This window comes from Salmo salar, chromosome 05, assembly GCF_965601325.2.
Source record: "Salmo salar chromosome 05, fSalSal1, whole genome shotgun sequence".
Lineage (NCBI taxonomy): Eukaryota > Metazoa > Chordata > Actinopteri > Salmoniformes > Salmonidae > Salmo > Salmo salar.
In genome coordinates, this window is record NC_138295.1 from 50,754,610 (window position 1) to 50,775,563 (window position 20,954).

At 43.7% G+C, this 20,954-nt stretch overlaps 1 protein-coding gene across 3 annotated transcripts in view; it reads right to left on the bottom strand.

Moving 5' to 3' along the window:
• LOC106605045 (clathrin coat assembly protein AP180) overlaps positions 1-20,954 on the bottom strand; it is a 49,599-nt gene that overhangs the window by 9,369 nt on the left and 19,276 nt on the right. For all 3 annotated transcript variants that reach the window (XM_082975264.1, XM_082975263.1, XM_082975262.1), the window contains 7 exons: positions 13,653-13,795; positions 11,147-11,222; positions 10,808-10,910; positions 8,388-8,481; positions 7,482-7,593; positions 7,187-7,293; positions 7,033-7,074 (listed from right to left, as the gene is read on the bottom strand). In XM_082975264.1, the coding sequence (XP_082831390.1) occupies positions 7,033-7,074; positions 7,187-7,293; positions 7,482-7,593; positions 8,388-8,481; positions 10,808-10,910; positions 11,147-11,222; positions 13,653-13,795 (677 nt within the window). The remainder of the gene's footprint in view (positions 1-7,032; positions 7,075-7,186; positions 7,294-7,481; positions 7,594-8,387; positions 8,482-10,807; positions 10,911-11,146; positions 11,223-13,652; positions 13,796-20,954) is intronic.

Sequence of the window (20,954 nt, forward strand, 5' to 3'; positions counted from 1 at the left end):
AAACAGATGTCTTGTTCCACCATATCCACACTGAACCCGGCAAGAAGGTGCATATCCGTCCTTACAGGATTCCTGAGGCCCGCCGAGTCATCGCCAAGAACGAGGTAAGGGAGATGCTGAGGATGGGTGTGATCGAGCCATCGACGAGTGAGTGGTCCAGTCCCATAGTCCTGGTCCCCAAACCCGATGGTAGTATGAGACTCTGCAACGACTTTAGGAGCGTGAATGCAATCTCTACATTCGACGCATATCCCATGCCCCGCGTGGATGAACTCTTGGAGCGCTTAGGAAAGGCCAAGTTCATCACCACCCTGGATTTGACGAAGGGATATTGGCAAGTGCCGGTGGCTCCAGAGGACCGCCCAAAGACCGCCTTCGCCACACCGGAGGGGCTTTTTCAGTATGTGAGGATGCCCTTCGGACTGCATGGTGCTGCTGCAACTTTCCAACGCCTCATGGATGCCATTCTACGGCCCCATCAAGAGTACGCAGCGGCGTACATAGACGATGTGGTCATCCACAGCGAGGACTGGGATAGTCACCTCCTACGACTACGGGCGGTGCTCATGAGTCTGGAAGCCACAGGGTTGACGGCCAATCCAAAAAAATGCTGCCTGGGTCTGTCCGAAGCGGAATACCTGGGGTACACCGTGGGGAATGGGAAAATACGCCCACAGGCAGAGAAGACCAGGGCAATTCGGGACTGGCCTCGACCCCAGACCAAGCGGGACGTTCGGGCCTTCTTAGGGATAACGGGATATTATCGCCGTTTTATCCCTGGATATGCAACCATTGCCAACCCCCTCACAAACCTCATCAAGAAAAACTTGCCAAACCGGGTAGAGTGGAAAGATGAGGCGGAGGAGGCCTTTCAATTGCTAAAAGAGGGCCTGTGTTCTGATCCCGTCCTACAGGCTCCGGACTTCTCACAAGAGTTCATTGTACAGGTAGACGCCTCGGATACGGGGCTCGGGGCCGTACTAGCTCAGGGTGAAGGCGAAGCAGAGAGGCCGATTCTCTTTATAAGTAGAAAGCTCAGCGATCGGGAACAGAGATATGCTACCGTAGAGAAAGAGGCCCTAGCCATTAAGTGGGCCCTCGATTATCTCCGGTACTACCTACTGGGTCGGAGGTTTGCATTAGTTACGGACCATGCGCCCCTCACGTGGATGGCTGGTAAGAGAAACAATAACAACCGAATAGCCAGATGGTTTCTTGCTTTACAACCGTTCTCTTTCCATGTCATCCACAGGGCCGGATCGAGGAACGGGAATGCAGACGCGCTGTCCCGACGCGACCAAGACGGTGCGTCTGGCGCCCGACCCTCCGGTCCGGTCCTGAGGGGGGAGGTATGTGGAAGGACCACCAGAGGGCAGGCTGGGCTCATAGATAGTAGCCCAACAAGGCATGTGAGACAAGGTAACCAGAGTCAATTAAGCACAGCTGACGGTACTAATGAGATATTCTCTTTCCCCTACAAGAGAGAGGATGGAACCAGCAAGAAGGGAGGAAGATAAACTATCTCTGGAGAATGGCTACGGAGAGAGAGGTGCTATCCAAGAAGATTCATTAAGACGGTGACGAATATGTGATTGTTGTTATAATTTGAAGATAACCGTAATGTGATCCTGTGTCATCTAAAGAAGACGTATGTTGTTCCTTTGGAGATTCTCATTGACTGTGTTGGAGTGTTTGTAGTGTCAGAAATCCCTCAATAGAGAACTGTGTTGAATCAAGAAAACCTACTCTGGACTCGTTTATTCCACCTTTCCACTTTAGAGTGACACCAAATGACTTGGTCCGTTCACAATACATATGAGATGAGTAATGCCAAATATGTAAACATTAAGTGACTAAGATACTGTAGAATAGTATAGAATACAGTATATACATATGAGATGAGTAATGCCAGATATGTAAACATTATTAAAGTGACTAGCGTTCCATTCCTTAAAGTGGCCAGTGATTCCTAGTCTATGCCTATAGGCAGCAGCCTCTAATGTGCTAGTGATGGCTGTTTAACAGTCTGATGGCCTTGAGATAGAAGCTGTTTTTCAGTCTCTCGGTCCCAGCTTTGATGCACCTGTACTGATCTCGCCTTCTGGATGATAGCGGGGTGAACAGGCAGTGGCTTGGGTGGTTGATGTTCTTGATGATCTTTTTGGCCTTCCTGTGACATCAGGTGTTGTAGGTGTCCTGGAGGGCGAGTAGTTGCCCCCGACGAGTCTCTCAAAGCACTTCATAATGACAGAGGTGAGTGCTACGGGGCGATAGTCATTATGTTCAGTTACCTTTGCCTTCTTGGGTACAGGAACAATGGTGGCCATCTTGAAGCATGTGGGCACAGGGATAGGGAGAGATTGAATATGCCCGTAAACACACCAGCCAGCTGGTCTGTGCATGCTCTGAGAACACGGCTAGGGATGCCGTCTGGGCCTTCAGCCTTGCGAAGGTTAACACATTTAAACGTTTTACTCATGTCGGCCACGGAGAAGGAGAGCCCACAGCCCTTGGTAGCGGGCCGCGTCGGTGGCACTGTGTTATCCTCAAAGCGTGCGAAGAATGTGTTTCGCCTGTCCGGAAGCAAGACGTCGGTCTCAGCGACGTGGCTGGTTTTCCTTTTGTAGTCCGTGATTGTCTGTAGTCCCTGCCACATACGTCTCGTGTCTGAGCCATTGAATTTCGACTCCACTTTATCTCTATACTGACGTTTAGCTTGTTTGATTGTCTTGGGGAGTGAATAACTACACTGTTTATATTCTGCCATATTCCCAGTCATCTTTCCATGGTTAAACGCGGTGGTTCGCAGTTTTCAGTTTCACGTGAATGCTACCATCTATCCACGGTTTCTGGTTAGGGTAGATTTTAATAGTCACAGTGGGTACTACATCTCCTATACACTTCCTTATGAACTCAGTTACCGTGTCCGTGTACGCATCTACATTATTTTTACAAACTACCTGGAACATATCCCAGTCCACATGATCAAAACAATCGCGAGGCGTGGGTACCGATTGGTCAGACCAGCGTTGAATAGTACGAAGCACGGGCACTTCCTGTTTGAGTTTCTGCCTATAGGACGCGAGGAGCAAGATAGAGTCGTGGTCAGATTTGCCGAAAGGGCAGCGGGGGAGGGCCTTGTAAGCATTCCGGAAGTTTGAATAGCAATGGTCGAGAGTCTTAGCAGCGTGAGTAGTACAGTCAATATGTTGATAGAACTTTGTCAGCCTAGTCCTCAGATTTGCTTTGTTAAAATCCCCAGCTACAATAAATGCAGCCTCATGATATGTGGCTTCCAGTTTGCCTAAAGTCCAGTGAAGTTCTTCGAGGGCTGTCGAGATTTCGGCTTGAGGTGGGATGTAAACGGCCGTGGCGATGACGGAGGAGAATTCTCTTGGAAGATATGAGGTATTCTAGGTCGGGTGAACAAAATGACTTGAGTTCCTGTATGTTCCTAGAATTACACCATGAGTCATTAACCTGTTGGGGATAGGAGGCAGTATTTGCACGGCCGGATAAAAAACGTACCCGATTTAATCTGGTTACTACTCCTGCCCAGTAACTAGAATATGCATATAATTATTGGCTTTGGATAGAAAACACCCTAAAGTTTCTAAAACTGTTTGAATGGTGTCTGTGAGTATAACAGAACTCATATGGCAGGCAAAAAACCTGAGAAGATTCCTTACAGGAAATGGCCTGTCTGACCATTCCTTGAGCTTCTTGACTCTGTTTATTGAAGACTGAGGATCTTTGCTGTAACGTGACACTTCCTACGGCTCCCATAGGCTCTCAGAAGGCGGGAAAAAGCTGAATGATGTAATTCCAGCCCCAGGCTGAAACACATTAGCGCTTTTGGCAAGTGCTCTATCAGAGGACAATGGGCTGAGGCGCGTGCACGTGACCCCATGTTTTTATTTCCTATCGTCTTTGAACCTAAACACAGATTCCCGGTCGGAATATTGTCGCTTTTTTACGAGAAAAATGGCATAAAAATTGATTTTAAACAGCGGTTGACATGCTTCGAAGTACGGTAATGGAATATTTAGAATTTTTTTGTCACGAAATGCGTTGTGCGCGTCACCCTTCTTTACCATTCGGATAGTGTCTTGAACGCACGAACAAAACAGAGGATATTTGAACATAACTATGGATTATTTTGAACCAAACCAACATTTGTTATTGAAGTAGAAGTCCTGGGAGTGCATTCTGACGAAGACAGCAAAGGTAATAACATTTTTCTTATAGTAAATCTGATTTTGGTGAGTGCTAAACTTGGTGGGTGTCTAAATAGCTAGCCCTGTGATGCCGGGTTATCTACTGAGAATATTGCAAAATGTGCTTTCACCGAAAAGCTATTTTAAAATCGGACATAGCGAGTGCATAGAGGAGTTCTGTATCTATAATTCTTAAAATAATTGTTATGTTTTTTGTGAACGTTTATCGTGAGTAATTTAGTAAATTCACCGGAAGTTTGCGGGGGGTATGCTAGTTCTGAACGTCACATGCTAATGTAAAAAGCTGGTTTTTGATATAAATATGAACTTGATTGAACAAAACATGCATGTATTGTATAACATAATGTCCTAGGGTTGTCATCTGATGAAGATCATCAAAGGTTAGTGCTGCATTTAGCTGTGGTTTGGGTTTATGTGACATTATATGCTAGCTTGAAAAATGGGTGTCTGATTATTTCTGGCTGGGTACTCTGCTGACATAATCTAATGTTTTGCTTTCGTTGTAAAGCGGTGTAAAATGGTGTAAAATAGTCATATGTTTGAGAAATTGAAGTAATAGCATTTCTAAGGTATTTGAATAACGCGCCATGGGATTCAACTGGCTGTTGAGTAGGTGGGACGATTTCGTCCCGCCGACCCTAGAGAGGTTAATCATGAAACACACCCCTCCGCCCTTCTGCTTCCCGGAGAGATATTTATTTCTCTGTGCGATGTACTGAGAAACCTGCTGGCTTTCCCGACTCCGACAGAGTATCCCGAGAGAGCCATGTTTCTGTGAAACAAAGTATGTTACAGGCCCTGAAGTCTCTCTGGAAAGAAATCCTTGCTCTAAGCTCATCAACTTTGCTATCCAAAGACGAACTTTATCGAGTAATATACTCGGAAGCGGTGGGTGGTGTGCGGGCCTCCTATGTCGAACCAGCAGGCCGCCTCGAGTGCCTCTCCTCCGCCGGCGATGTTTTGGGTCGGCCTCTGGAATAAGTTAAATTGCTCTGGGGAGAGTGAACAAAGTCATATTCCTTGTTGTAATGCTGGTAGTTCTGGTGAGTTACCGTCGCTCTAATATCCAATAGTTGTTCCCGGCTGTATGTAATGAAACAAAACATTTCCTGTGCTAATAACGTAAAAAAATATTACATAAAAAAAAAAAAATACTGCAAAGTTTTCTAAGAGCTAGTCGCGATACTGCCATCTCCGTCGGCACCATCTTCTCCTTAATTGAGGGACGTATACTACCCATGGGATTTCAGATACCATCTCAGGTGATTTTGACATTATGGAAACTCTATAGTAACATTCTGGTGAATTAAGATACAATTGTTGAGCTAAAACCAATGTTAGCTCAGATTTTAGCTATCAGCGAAATAGCTCTGCAAGTATTGCGACTTCTCCAATCTGTTCCTTCAATCACATCAACCTGGTTTCATAGGTAGACGTAACATAGTAAATGTAAATCCGGGACTCCAATTATGTTATGTTTCATATGGTATGTATTAATTTGTGGATGTCCATCATCCATTTCATATATGATATGTTACAAATTTAAATGTGTACAATATGTTACGAATTGCAATTCGTAAAATATGTCACAAATTTGCAAAACGGATGATATGTTACGAACTCCAATTAGTTGTGGCTAAAGTTAGCTAGGTGGCTAGTGGCTAACGCTAACTTTAGCTAGGTTACTAATGTTAGTTAGGCTAGAAGTTAGGGGTTAAGAGTTATGTTAAAGGGGAAGGGTTAGCTAACATGCTATGTAGTTGCAAAGTAGCTCAAACGTAGTAATTAGTTGCAAAGTTGCTAATTAGTTAACATTATAAAGTTGTCCGTGATGAGATTTGAATATGCAACCTTTGGGTTGCTACACATTCACATTATACATCCACCCATCCATCCACCCACCCGACCGACCAACCACTGTATTTTCATTTTTGCCTTATTTAATCATACCAAACGTAACATATCATACTAATTTGGGTGTCCTGGATTGACATTTACTATGTTATGTCTAGTCTATGAGACCAGGCTGTTGACATCCAACTTCATCCAAGAGTATCTGCTGTATTTGCAGTTCAATGGATTCAAGAGAGTTCAGTGTTGTTATTCTATTTCCTATAGGCTGCTTTGCTCCCCAAAAGCGAGGTTTTGACTAGACGGAATTCAGCTTTTGTCAGATTTGACTTTTTGTAGAAGGTTAGGAGAATTTACGCAGCAGGCTAGGATAATTAGGTTAAGGTTAGGAAAAGAGTTAGGGTTAGGTTTAGCAACAACAAGAAAAATCTACCTTTGACGTCAGCCACGACTAGCCACGACCCAAAGGCAAGCTGTATGTACTACACACTACTCACACTCTCAGCCTGTAAGATCAAGCTGCACCTCTGGAAGTAAGAAGAGAGGGGGCAGAGTGGCTGTCAATCCCAGGGGAAGCACAGCTCATTGGCTGCATGGAGGACAGAACGGATCAAAGGGATACGCCCCCATTCTATGAAAAGCTCACCATTGATCAGGTAGACAATGACCTGTCAACTCTGTACATGACTGTGATTGGCCAGGGCTACGTGTCCAAAAAAAGGACCAATACTGTGATTGGTCAATGCTGATAGAGAAGAGATTTATGAGTTGTAGGTCATGCCCAAAACGCATGCTACGCCAGGTTAAAGAAAACCATAACACTGAGATGCAATGCTGGTACAATGTAAGTACAATGTCAATACAATGTTAGTAGATTAGGAGAAAGTGTATCATCACAGTGAAAATTTGGGAAATTAGGCTTAAAAGGTCAAACAGGACTTACCTGAGTGAGCTCGGGGATATCATTTTTGTCAATTCCTATGGTCTGTAAAAAAAGATGTTGACATTTCAGCTGAGCCTCCATATACCAAGCTTGTCATACTGGCTGTGGATTGAACTTTTCAACAATAAAGTGTATTGTCGGGTTTGTCTTTTACCTCAGCAATTTTGAAGACCTCAGAAACCCTGGTCATCCGTGTCAAGAATCTCTTGTAGATCTCCAGTCCGTCTTTGCACTGTCCTCTCTTCATCTGGAAAAATTTCTCTGTGAGGAAAAAGGGGAATGAACATGTTTATTGTTACACAAGAACCATTGAGACATTACTATTACATCAAATTAACAGGACCACATCTATTTCCATGTCTTGAATAAAATTAAACCTGTAGTATTCATCAAATATAAAAATACATGATTATTGTCCCAGGAAGTTGAAGAAAACGGTCAAGCCTTGCCTAATACATTGATGATCCCGTCGTTGTAGCAGGCATATAACTTGATCAGGTCTTTGAACATCAGGAGGAAGCATGCGTTGATCACCCCATTGGTCAGTTCATTGGGATGGACCTATAGATAAACAAGGTAAGATTAGATCACACTAAGGATGGGAGATTTGAGTTAATATGGTAATATGTTTCTAGGTAACTGCTTGGCAATAGTGGAAGAAGTACCCAATTGTCATACTTGAGTAAAAGCAAAGATACCTTAATAGAAAATGACTAGTAAAAGTGAAAGTCCCCCAGTAAAAAATATTTGAGTAGAAGTTTTAAAGTATTTGGTTTTAAATATACTTAAGTATCAAAAGTAAATATAATTGCTCAAATATACTTAAGTATGAAAAGTAAAAGTACAAGTATAAATCATTTAAAATTTTGTATATTAAGAGAGAATGCCAAGAGTGTGCTAAGCTGTCATCAAGGCAAAGGGTGGCTACTTTGAAGAATCTCAAATATAAAATATATTTTGATTTGTTTAATAACTTTTTGGTTACTACATGATTCCATATGTGTTATTTCATAGTTTTGATGTCTTCACAATTATTCTACAATGTAGAAAATATTAAAAATAAAGAAAAACCCTTGAATGAGTAGGTGTGTCCAAACTTTTGACTGGTACTTTAGGTATACTGGCATGCTGTATGACAGAGAGCATTTCCTAAGGCAGTGTATTTTTATTCTAGTCCTGGGGACCCAAGAGGTGCACATTTTAGTTTTTGCCCTAGCACTACACAGCTGATTCAAATGATCCACTCATCATCAAGCTTAGATGATTTGAATCAGGTGTCTAGTGCTAAGGCAAAAACAAAAATACCCTTCCTAACGGATACAAAAAGTCCTTCTCATCATCATCATAATACTCACATCAAACTCCAGCAGGGCGTCTATCTGGCTCTGCAGAGTGGGCATTCCTTTCAATAGCTTCTCTACGGGCATCGTCCTCATCACCCCCTCAGCTCTGAGACAGACAGACAGACAGACAGACAGACAGACAGACAGACAGACAGACAGACAGACAGACAGACAGACAGACAGACAGACAGACAGACAGACAGACAGACAGACAGAGACAGACAGACGACACAGGAGCAACGACATGGTACAGTATGAGCATGAGAAAACCCTGAATGTTGGTTTGAGGTCCATTAAAAAAACATTGTGGAGAGTCTTTAATCCAGTTGTTTGTGTTGATGATGTGATGTTTTTAACGTTGTCTATATTTTCATTGTTGTTTCTGTGCTGGGTTTATTGGTACTTGTTTGTATTATCTGGTGTAGTCAAATTTCCCATTAGCGGATCAATACAAAAATCTTTCTTGATACAGTATGATGAGTTAAACCCTAATGAAGGTCTATTGACGAACACAATTAAAAACATTGTGGAGCATGCCATAATGTGCTGCCATTTCTTTTTCCAGCAATATGAGATGAGAGGAAACAACTTAATACTCTCTACATTGGGATAAATAATATATAGACCTCTGGGACAGTGAATCTATAAGGAAGTACTGTAGATAGGCGTTAGCAAAACAAAGGGAGTGTCCTGTGGTCCTGTATAGCTCAGTTGGTAGAGCATGGTGCGTGCAACGCCAGGATTATGGGTTTGTAACCAGGACCACCCAAATGTATGGATTCATGACAATAAGTTGCTATTGATAAATGGCTGCTAAATGGTATATATATTTCAATTCTTGCAGGGTTCACATGCACATACTAAAGACTTATACACTCACTGTATTGTTAGTGGCTTTGTATGAAGGCTTCTGCTAAGTGACATTTACAATTATATTATTGCTAGAGATCTGCCAAGGCCAAGGCCTTGTGATGCAGCACTAACACAGCAACAGATTTAGATGGATCCAGCTTCCTAGCTACTTTAGGTAAGACACCTGACATGAGACACTCGGTCAGAGCTCTATCTGCACACCTGGCTGTTCTGTCTGTCTGCCACATGGCTGGCACAGACTGTGCTGTGGGACCTTGTTCCTGCCAGCAAAACGCAACAGTCTGGACAGGAGTCTAAGTAATAGCTCACTGTCTGTATTCAGACTGTGTAGTCTATATTCATCTGTCTGTTTCTGTACAGGCACAGGCATGGACAGCCCACTCACTCTGCCCTCAACCATAGTGCAATCAAAGAATTTCTAAACCCAGAGGCACAACATCGCGATACTTCCGGGAATGCTTGTGAAACAGACCCAACAGAACAGACTGGGGTTTGGGGTTTGAGAAGTCAATGAGAAAAGTGAAAAAATTCTTCCTTAATTGTACATTTTCAGGAAAACTAAAGGCACAACCTGGATTTGAGCCAATGTATTAAGTAGTTGAACATTACTCCAACCTCGTGAAAGTGACAAACTGACACGTTTTCATTTTGAACTTTATATTGAACGAGTACCTTTGATTTGACGGCCTGCACATGCGCAGTTCGGCACGAGACAACCGTTAGAGCATGCTAGCCAACGTTGCCATGATATCGCCTACAAGTGTGATCAGGAATTTCTATTGGAGAAGCAGTTTTAGCTTATCTTCATACTGTACTGTCTTTGGTGCAACCCTAGCTTTAAGATGAATCACTCCCACCTACTGACCCCTGAGACTGACTGACAGGTCAGGTGGCTGTGATTCTGCCAAGTGTTGTCTCTATGAGAAATAGAATATAAATCTACTTCTATGTTTTTATACTGAACAAAAATATAAACGCAACATGCAACAATTTCAATGATTTTACTGAGTTACAGTTCACCCGACCTAGAATTCCTTACAATCAAATGCCGACGCATTATCTTCCAAGAGAATTCTCTTTGCTTATAGTCACAGCCGTGTATATGTATGGCATTGTGTTGTGTGACAAAACGGCACATTTTAGAGTGGCCTTTTATTGTCCCCAGCACATGCTGCACCTGTGTGAGGATCATCCTGTTTAATCAGCTTCTTGATATGCCACACCTGTCAGGTGGATGGATTATTTTGGCAAAGGAGAAATGCTGACTAACAGGCATGTAAACAGATTTGTGAACAAACTTTGAGAGAAATACGTTTTTTATGCATATGGAAAATTTCCGGAATATTTTTTTTCACCTCATGAAACAGTTTTTTATATTTCTGTTCAGTATATATGATTCTGAGGGGGTGGGAGGGTGAGGGGTCAAAAGATATCTTGTATATTGCAGCTAGACTGTGTGTTTTGCTCTATTTGAAGCTTGATCGTCCTTTTAAAAAAGCCATAAAGAGAAGAGCAGCACTGGTGGAGAGGATAGACAGAGTTATTGAGAGACAACACACCCCTTCTTCACTCTGCCAAAGTCGAAGGACATCTGTCTGTAGGCGAACGCCTTCTCGTTGAGGTACCGGCTGTAGCGTCTGATAAACGTGGACATGTCGTAGCCTGGGGGAGGAACAACAGGCCAATGTCACTTCCACGTCTCCATAGAAACCACACCTCACAGAGGACCATTTCCGTCACCCGAGAAACCAGTTTACATGGCCATGGGAGCCCATATTAATCACCATGGACACAGTTTTTACAGTGATCACGCTGGGTGACAGCTTGATTCGACATCAGAGCTGGTTGTTTGGTAAACCCATCGAGGGAAGGGGCTGCCGGAGCAAGTGTTAACTCACCATGGGAGCCAGTTTTGTCCAGAAAGTTACTGAGGTTGAAGAGGGTGTTCCTGGAGGCAAGGAACTGCAGGAACCTCTGAGGAAGAGAGAGAGAGAGACAGACGGAGAGAGAGAGAGAGAGAGAGAGAGAGAGAGAGAGAGAGAGAGAGAGAGGAAAGAGAGATTTAGAGAGAGAGAGAGAGAGAGAGAGAGAGAGAGAGAGAGAGAGAGAGAGAGAGCGCGAGACAATACACACCAGTCAGAGGAGACAGGATCAATACACTAAAACAACAAACTAGCTCAGCAAATAATTGAGTCTGTTATGCTAAAGAACCAGACATTTGGACAGGTATTAAAACACGTACACATATTAAAACACACACACACACACTCGCACACAAACACACAACTGCCTTCAAAAGATAATTATCTTCAAAGGATTGAATGAGTCACGAAAGGAAATGGATTAGATGTGTAATTTCAGAGGAGCTGTTTCATATTCTAAACACATCATTGTGTTGAGGAGGAACTGGAATTCATGTGAAAAGTGTGATAGGATCATGCTGCAGCTTAATTGATTACAGAGAGCCAACATCAAAGAAAACAGCGCCTGAGTGGGAGGGTGAGAATGAGAATGCTTCTGCTCAAATACAGAATGTATCACCCACTGAACAATAATACATTAATGGCAAATAGGCTTCTATGGAGGAATTGTGAAACATGACAATAAAATCATACTCTGCACACACACACACCTATACACATGATATGTGCACGCACACACACATACACACCTGGGTTTTCGTTTACACTCTTAATTCAAAAGTCAAAGCCCAGTTTAATGAGGTGAAATAAATGAGAGGTCCTCTCTAGGGGGGCAGGTAGCCTAGCGATTAGAGCGTTGTACCAGTAACTGAAAGGTTGCTGGTTCAAATGCCCAAGCTGACTATCGGAAAAATCTGTTGAGGTGCACTTGATCAAGGCACTTAACTCTCATTTGCTCGGCGGGTGCTGAACTACGACTCTATAAAGCACCACATTTCACTGTACCTGTCTGGTGTAAAACACATAATTTTGTGATACTGTAGTACACTCCTTCTCCTCCTCCCTCTTTCAGACAGTGTACAGTCTCATACCAACAGACACACTCCAGACGTTGAGCTAAACCCCACACATCTGTCTCTACAGATAAGGCTCTGGGAAAATGTATGCTGAGGGGCTGTAATTCACTGTCCAGTCAAATACACACCCATACACAGATGCACGCACATACATACACACACACACTGTGATGAGATGAATAATGGTGGAGGGGAAGGGCATATGAATGAAGAGACCTCTTCAAAAAGCCAGTTACCCTGTGTCACCAATGGCAACATAAGTGCACATGTCCTCTTCCCCGTTGATTTCTCCTCCACAGACACTGAGTTTAATTTCATTATCACAGTGTGTCCGTTCGACATGACACAGCTCTTTGTGATCTCTCTCTCTCTCTCTCTCTCTCTCTCTCTCTCTCTCTCTCTCTCTCTCTCTCTCTCTCTCTCTCTCTGTGGCCATAGACCGACTAGACAGGCTAAACAGACAGTAAACAGATCTGCTTATCTGACTGTGTTACCCCTGGTTGACCCCAGTGACATAACAATGGAGGTCAGGATGAATGATGGAATTACTGAATATCTAAATGGCTGACTGAACACCTGCTCTTTCCATGACATAGACTGACCAGGTTAATCCAGGTGAAAGGTATGATCCCTTATTGATGTCACCTGTTAAATCCACTTCAATTAGAGATTTTTGAGATCTGCAAATGTATTTTTTTCAGCAGGATAATTAATGCCCAATGCCACAAGGCTAGGAGTATCCAGGAATGGTTCCACGAACATGACAGTGAATTCAGCTTACTGCATTGGCCTGCCTCGTCACCAGATCTCATTCCAATTGAGCATATGTGGGATGAGATGGAATGAGCTATTTGGACTAGAGATCGACTATCAGCCAACTTTACACAACTGTGAGAATCATTGGAGTCAACATGGGCCAGCATCCCTGTGGAATGCTTTAGAGACCTTGTAAAGTCCATGCCCCAACGAATTGAGGCTGTTCTGAGGGCAAAAGGGGTGCAACTCAATATTAGGAAGCTGTTCCTAATGTTTTGTACACTCAGTGTATTCAGACAAACAGGCTTATCATCTAACCTTAACAAACCCTCCGGAGCAGAGGTAGCCAACCCTCTCCCTGGAAAGCTAATGGGTATGCAGGTTTGTGCTCCAGCCCTTCTTTAACACACCCGATTCAGCTAATCAAGGTCTTGATGAGTAGCTGATTACTAGAATATGACATGTTAAAGTAGGGAAAGAGCTAAAGCCTACACACCCAGTAGCTCTCCAGGAGGTGGGTTGGCCAACTAAAAACTCAGCATGTCCAATACAACCAAAGTATATAAAAAAAGAGCCAATCACATCTCAGCCCTTTAAAATACAGGCCCTCCCATAGGAACAGTAGTGGTGATGCTGGCTTTAACACTCACCTCATTGCCAGCGACCATCATGTGATGCGTAGTGATCAGGGCCTTGAACACCACCACCCAGCTGGCATTGGTGGCCCTCTCAAACAACGTGTCCGCCATCTGTGGGATGTTCACATTGGACTCCTTGGTGGCCTCAATCAGATCTGAGGGAGAATAATGAAGAGAAATATATTGCGTAGTTACATTTTCCCATACATGTAATGTACAATCCCCATACATAATCAGGCTTGGTCAATATGTACCTCGATCAGGTCTGAGCGAACAGCGACAATGATAGGTTGCACACTACAAACAGGTTACAAAGTGTACAAATATGTTACAAACTCTCCAAGTACTTTACATTGAGTGTAATCTATGTCATTTTGACAATGTATTTCCCCCTGGCTGTATTGCTTTAACCCAGATCTTCTACTTCCTGGAAATAGTTACATTGGTCCTGAACTGACAGACAGACAGACAGAGCATCCTTTTGTCAATAGTTTCCTTTAATCACCCGGTCACACTGACACAGGTACAGAGTGAGGACAAGAGAGAGGAATTTCCCTACAATTGTGAGAGAAAGGCATCACTCAGGGTAGAGCTGGAGAGACAAAGAGCCAGAGAGCCAGAGAGAGCGGTGGTGCCATCTGAGCAGACAGACAGGGTGGGAAATTTCAAGCTGCTCTGCCTCCCCCTCACCAACACAAATCAGCCAACGTGCTCAGAGAAAATCAATTTACTGTGGCGGGATGGTAAGGATTCCTCAATCGCGCTTGGTCGTTTTCAGTTACATTCCTCATATAAATGACTGATATAAATGCCTGATATATGAGATATTGCAGATGAGTTTGCCACTCAGAAAGAGGGAGGAACTCACTCTAAGAACAGAAAATAGGTCATAGCTATCAAGTCCTGCATGGGAGAAGAAGTGAGTCACACACAGTACAAAATATTTCTGTCACTCTGCCAATAGTCAGAGCAAGCTGAGAGGTTGGTACTGAATTTCCCCTTTCTGACTTTACACACCGGAAATTACCAATACAGCCCATCCACGTCCAAAACACTTTGTCAATTTGATTTGTTGTAATAAGATCTTCCTGCACTCAATAAAGATTTAGAAGCAAAATTGAGATGGACAGGAAGGTTGGATATATTTATATAGTACACAATGAGGCAGAGAGATGGAGGGACGGAGGGAGTGATAGAGAGGATCGAGGTAGTGATAGAGAGATGAATAAAGAGGAGAGGGATGCTCTGAAGGTCAAGGTTCTGTCACAGACATGTTACAGTGATGTCTCCCTTCAGCCTTTTAGCATCATGCAATCATCATGAATGGCTGATTGGTGTGGACGTCCCCTCCAGTGAGGTAGGGTGCCTCTTGCGTGTGTATACCAACATACGTTAACCCACACACATACGTATATGTAGGTATTACACATACTCACGCACGCAGACACACACACGCGTGCACGTACACACACACACACACACACACACACACCACACACACACACACACACACACACACACACACACACACACACACACACACACACATAAAACACACACACAGAGTGAGAAAGATCATCCCTGAGGGATTGATGAGTCAGCAGCCTGTACTCCACCTCCTCCGTTTCTCTTTCTTTATATCCCTCTCTCCCTCACTCTTGCCTTCTCTCTCAAAATACACACACTGAGCCGTACACAAACAGACATAGAAAACACATGGACAAACACACAATGACCAAGTTAAAACACCGATTCAGATCATCTATACACCAACAAACAGACACATACACACAAACAGAAACCCATGGATACCTCTGGGCCAAAGGCTACGCATAACATCTGGGGCAATTCTAGTGGCTATCCAATGGTGACTTCACCTCGACTCCTCACAGAGACCCAAACCAAGCCAGTGACCGATTGTGGTTCAAAGGTGAGTCTCCCGGGTGCCTCAAATCTGTGTTACCCCGCTGAGCAAGAGCCTTGGCATTCACCAAACCACCATAAATGAAGACTCCCAACCGTGCAGGTTGGATAGGATAAAGTTGAATGACAAACAGAGAGGGTCCCCCTAGGCATCATTACACTGATAATAAATCCAGCACCGTTGAAGTCTGTTTTTTCTCACATGGACATCAACTATGGTCAGCAGGATCCAAATAACGGCCACAGTGGTCACAATAATACATTCCCAGAGATGCATAGATATGAGAGGAGAGAGAGGAAGGTAGAGAGAGATCATTTAAATTCAATTTAGAGAGAGAGAGAGAGAGAGAGAGAGAGAGAGAGAGAACGGAGAGAGAGAACGGAGAGAGAGAAAGAAAAGAGAGAGCAGAGAGAAAGCAGAGATATAGAGAGCGAATGGAGAGAGCAGACAGAGAGAGAGAGAAAGAGGAGGAAGAGAGCATAGAGAGAGAGAAAGGGTGGGTTAGAGATGAGGAGAAATGTGACTCAGGGCTGAGCTAATCAGATTGAGATGCTGAGCAGCAGGAACCCCAGCACAGCAAACAGCAGCCCTGACTCACTGTCTCAGCACAGCTCTCCCTCCCCCTCTCTCCATTATTCATACTGAGAGAGATGAGAGAGACAGAGCAATAGATACAGTATAGAGAGGGAGTGTGTGTGTGTGTGTGCCTGCGTAATTATGCACACAGCAATTTCACGAATATCCCCTACTCACAAAGTCGCATACGTGTAGCATAGACCCACAAGGGATGTACAGTAGCTACTCACACTATGCAAATACAAACACATGAGTATGCACACAGTCATGCATTCACTTAGACAATGTTGTCATAGCAGCAGTAACACTGCCCTAGTTATTAGGGACTACTTCCATGTAGTGTACCTGCATGAGACACACAGGGTGAATCACCACCTTGTGACACTACTGGAGCCAACACAGGAAGGAGGAGGGATTATAAAGATTCCTGTCATGGATCAAGTATAATTGCCAAGTTGAAATAGCCTAGTAATATTGGAATAATGAGGAACAGTCAATGTGACAAGGGTGTTAGTGAAAACTTGAATCGTGTATTTTCTTGAAATCCTACTAATGCCACATTATGGGACCATTTCATTGCCTAACATTTAAAACATAATCTTTTCACTGGGTGGGCACTGAGCTCTTGAGTTAATATCATAAAAAGACATAAAGGAGATGATTTGCCTTGGAAGAAGCAACCAGAGCAGTATGTTATCAGTAGGGAGCCATAGAGGAAGAGCAGTGGCTGCAGTAATTGCAGTGCCAGTTAGGAAAGTGGTGGCAGTAATAGCAGCAGCCTTGGCAGTGATTACTGTAATAGTCACATCCCCATCTTCCACACTGCACCAGATACTACTCAATGGCACCATCATTCTGCAGCAGAGAGACAACACATACTCAGATACACACATTTAGTTCAGTTAGTATGTACCTCACACACACACACACACAAATATACACGCACACACACACAGATATACACACACACGCACACACACACACATTATCACACACACACAGACATGTGTAACTAACTGACTAGCGCAGGCAGAGTTAGCCCACTGAGCTAAAATGTATCAGGATTTAGGCAAGGTTATTCATTCACACAAGCGTAGGGAAATGCATCTATTCTACTAAACATACACAAACACAGTACACATACTACACACAGCCCTTCTGCCATATTCATAAAGCCCCACCACCTGAGGCGTCATCGTGCAGCAGAGCGAGCAGAAGAGGAACATCATGGGTCTGACATAATCTCATCCTTGTGCTGTATGTGAACAAAGGCAGGAGGGGGAGGAGTAGGCAGAGAAACCAGTCAGCGTCAAAGATACTACTACTCTACCTCAAATGCATCCATCATCCATCATCCATCATCCATCAACCAACAGTTACACCAAGGCTCAGTATGTCAGTCGAATAGCCACAATGTTGACTGGAAAATTGCAATCTCACACACACACACTGCTGTTATTATGCATGACAAGACAGAGAACATCCACCCCCACACTGACAGCAGCATCATCACACTGCCATACTGCCGCTCACACTGTGCTTTCATCACTTCTTCATCTTTGAAGCAAGTGTAGCGTTACAATGTGACTGGAACTTACATTGAGGTTGCTTACTCTAAGCACGGGTTCAGACAAACGCTAAACACACACATGGCGCCTGCTACTCATCCTATGAACTCTCATTGACACAGCTTGTATGTATGTATGTATGTATGTATGTATGTATGTATGTATGTATGTATGTATGTATGTATGTATGTATGTATGTATGTATGTATGTATGTATGTATGTATGTATGTATGTATGTATGTATGAATGTATGTATGGATGTGTGTGTGTGCGCGCATGTGTGCATGTGCATGTGTTCTATTGACCGATATCGTGTTGGGTCACTGCCAGTGAAAACGATACCACAACACCCTGCCATATGTCCTTGTGCCAAGCTCTGAATCGAACTGGCCCATTTCATTCATCAATAGCTGAAAGTGATACTGGTGCCACAGGACACAAAAGGGACACACAAAGTCACACACATAAGCACATGCACACACATGTACACACACAAATAAGCACACATGCATGTGCACACTAATTCACACAGGAAATGTATTGTGTCTTTTTTTATAAACGGGTTTAGAGTACAAATGGGGATGAGCCAAGACTGTTTCCTTGGCAACTAGAAATCTCTCATAAGGTTGCAGTAAAATACCTTTGCAGAACATGTTACAGGTATATTTTCACTGCAACAGTTATAGACATAACATAGTAATGCCAGACTACACAGAAGCACAAGTTTACCTGATATTTCATGTCCCAATTTACTCCATTTCCCATACAGTGCATGACAAAGTGTATCACCAAGTGTATAACATACAATCAACTGGACAATACAAATGGATTCGAAAATAAGGATTTCAATATATACCGTGCACTCTCTTCAATATGTCCATATTGACTGGTGTCAGATACACCATCAAATCAAACCATTAAACCAAACCATGTAAAAGGTCCTGTTTCTGTGAGTGCTCTAGTATCTGTTGGAGGCATGCGCCGTAAGATCATGTTTCACTGCACATGAATGGACCATGAAAGGCCCATGTTATTTCTAGACCTCTTCCCCGAGCAGAACAGGTAAAATTACCCAGAAACCCCGCTGGGCAGCCGATTGCAAGCATATCATCCAAGAGAGAACCAGCAAAATCCAGAGCAGACAGCGAGAGAAGAGGAACATTGGGGAAAGAGAGACACATTTGAGGAATAAATGTCACTGTCAATTCCAGAGCATTTTAATCCCTTGTGTGTACCACTGTGAATCACGTGCTTTATCTCATTCTCAATTCCCCTTCTTTCGCTCCCTGTACATCCTACTATCTGACACTTACCCTACCCTCACTCCCTAAGCACCATAGTGACCATACATTCAGCCTACCACCTCTCCCTAAGCACCCTACATTCATTCTACCCTCATTCCTTTAGCATTCTACACTCAGCCACCCTCTTCCTAAGCACCCTACATTCAGCCTACTCTTACTGCTAAGCACCCTACACTCAGCCTACTCTCTCTCCGTAAGCATCCGATACTCTGTCTACTCTCTCTCCCTAAGCATCCAACACTCTGTCTACTCCCACTTCCTACATGCCCTACTATCCCTTCACTCCCAATGGGTCTAAATCAATCCTGTCTCTTCCTCCCCCTTCTCCATCCCCATGGGGCTGCCCTGACCCGGGTTCCCTCCTGGGTGCTTGTAGCAGTGCCCCTGGGAACAAAGCGCTGAGGCTGCAGGGCGAATAATCAGGAAACACAAACGTCCCTGCATTATTGAATCCCTGCTTGTGTAGAGAGACAGTGAGACACAGCCCAACCATCACTGCTGTGTGCAGGTTAGGAAAGGGAGGCCCACCTGGATGTTGGCTAGGAGCTGTGCCCTCATACAGGAGAGAAAAGTGTAAAGTCTTTAGCTTAGCGGGCTAACACAGTTCTTTAGCAGGCTAACACAGTCTTTAGCTCAGCAGGCTGACACAGTCTTTAGCTCAGCTCAGCGGCCTAACAATTTTTAGCGGAGCAAGCTAACACAGTCTTTAGCTCAGCGGGCAAACACAGTATTTAGCTCAGCAGACTAATACAGTTTTTAGCTCAGCAGGCTAATAGAGTTCTTAGCTCAGCAGGCTAACACAGTCTTGTGGCATGTAGACGACCTGGGTTTGAGCGCTGATCAGTCACAGAAGCAGCAAAAGAACTATTCGTCATAGGCCTACTGGTCTATATGTGTGGTAGAGCAGTAGATCATGTTTCAATGAGATTTCAGAATGACTGGGAATACATACAGTGGCTTGTGAAAGTATTCACCCCCGTTGGCATTTTTCCTATTTTGTTGCCTTACATCCTGGAATTAAAATGTATTTTTGGGGGGGGTTGTATCAATTGATTTAGACAACATGCCTACCACTTTGAAGATGCAAAATATTTTTTGGGGTGAAACAAACAAGAAATAACACAAAAAAACGGAAAACTTGAGCGTGCATAACTATTCACCCCCCCCCCCCCCAAAAAAAAAAGGCAATACTTTGTAGAGCCACCTTTTGCAGCAATTACAGCTGCAAGTCTCTTGGGGTATGTCTCTATAAGCTTGGCATATCTAGCCACTGGGATTTTTGCCCATTCTTCAAGGCAAAACTGCTCCAGCTCCTTCAAGTTGGATGTGTTCCGCTGGTGTACAGCAATCTTTATGTAATACCACAGGTTCTCAACTGGATTGAGGTCTGGGCTTTGACTAGGCCATTCCAAGATATTTAAATGTTTCCCCTTAAACCACTCAAGTGTTGCTTTAGCAGTATAATTAGGGTCATTGTCCTGCTGGAAGGTGAATCTCTGTCCCAGTCTCAAATCTCTGGAAGACTGAAACAGGTTTCCCTCACAAATTTCCCAGTATTTAGAGCCATCGATCTAAATACTGGTAAAAATCTGTCGTTCTCCCTCTGAGCAAAAGGCAGTTAACCCACTGTTCCCCGGGCGCCGATGACATGGATGTCGATTAAGGCAGCCCCGCCCCCGCACCTCTCTGATTCAGAGGGGTTGGGTTAAATGCAGAAGACATATTTTAGTTGAATGCATTCAGTTGTACAACTGAACTAGGTATCCCCTTTTCCCTTCAATAAGAGGACTTAATATCCATAAAACCAGGTCAAAAGCATGACCAGTGTTAGTATTTTTTATTTAACTAGACAAGTCAGTTAAGAACAAATTCTTATTTACAATGATGGCCTACCCCAGCCAACCCTAACCTGGACGACAATGGGCCAATTGTACATTTCCC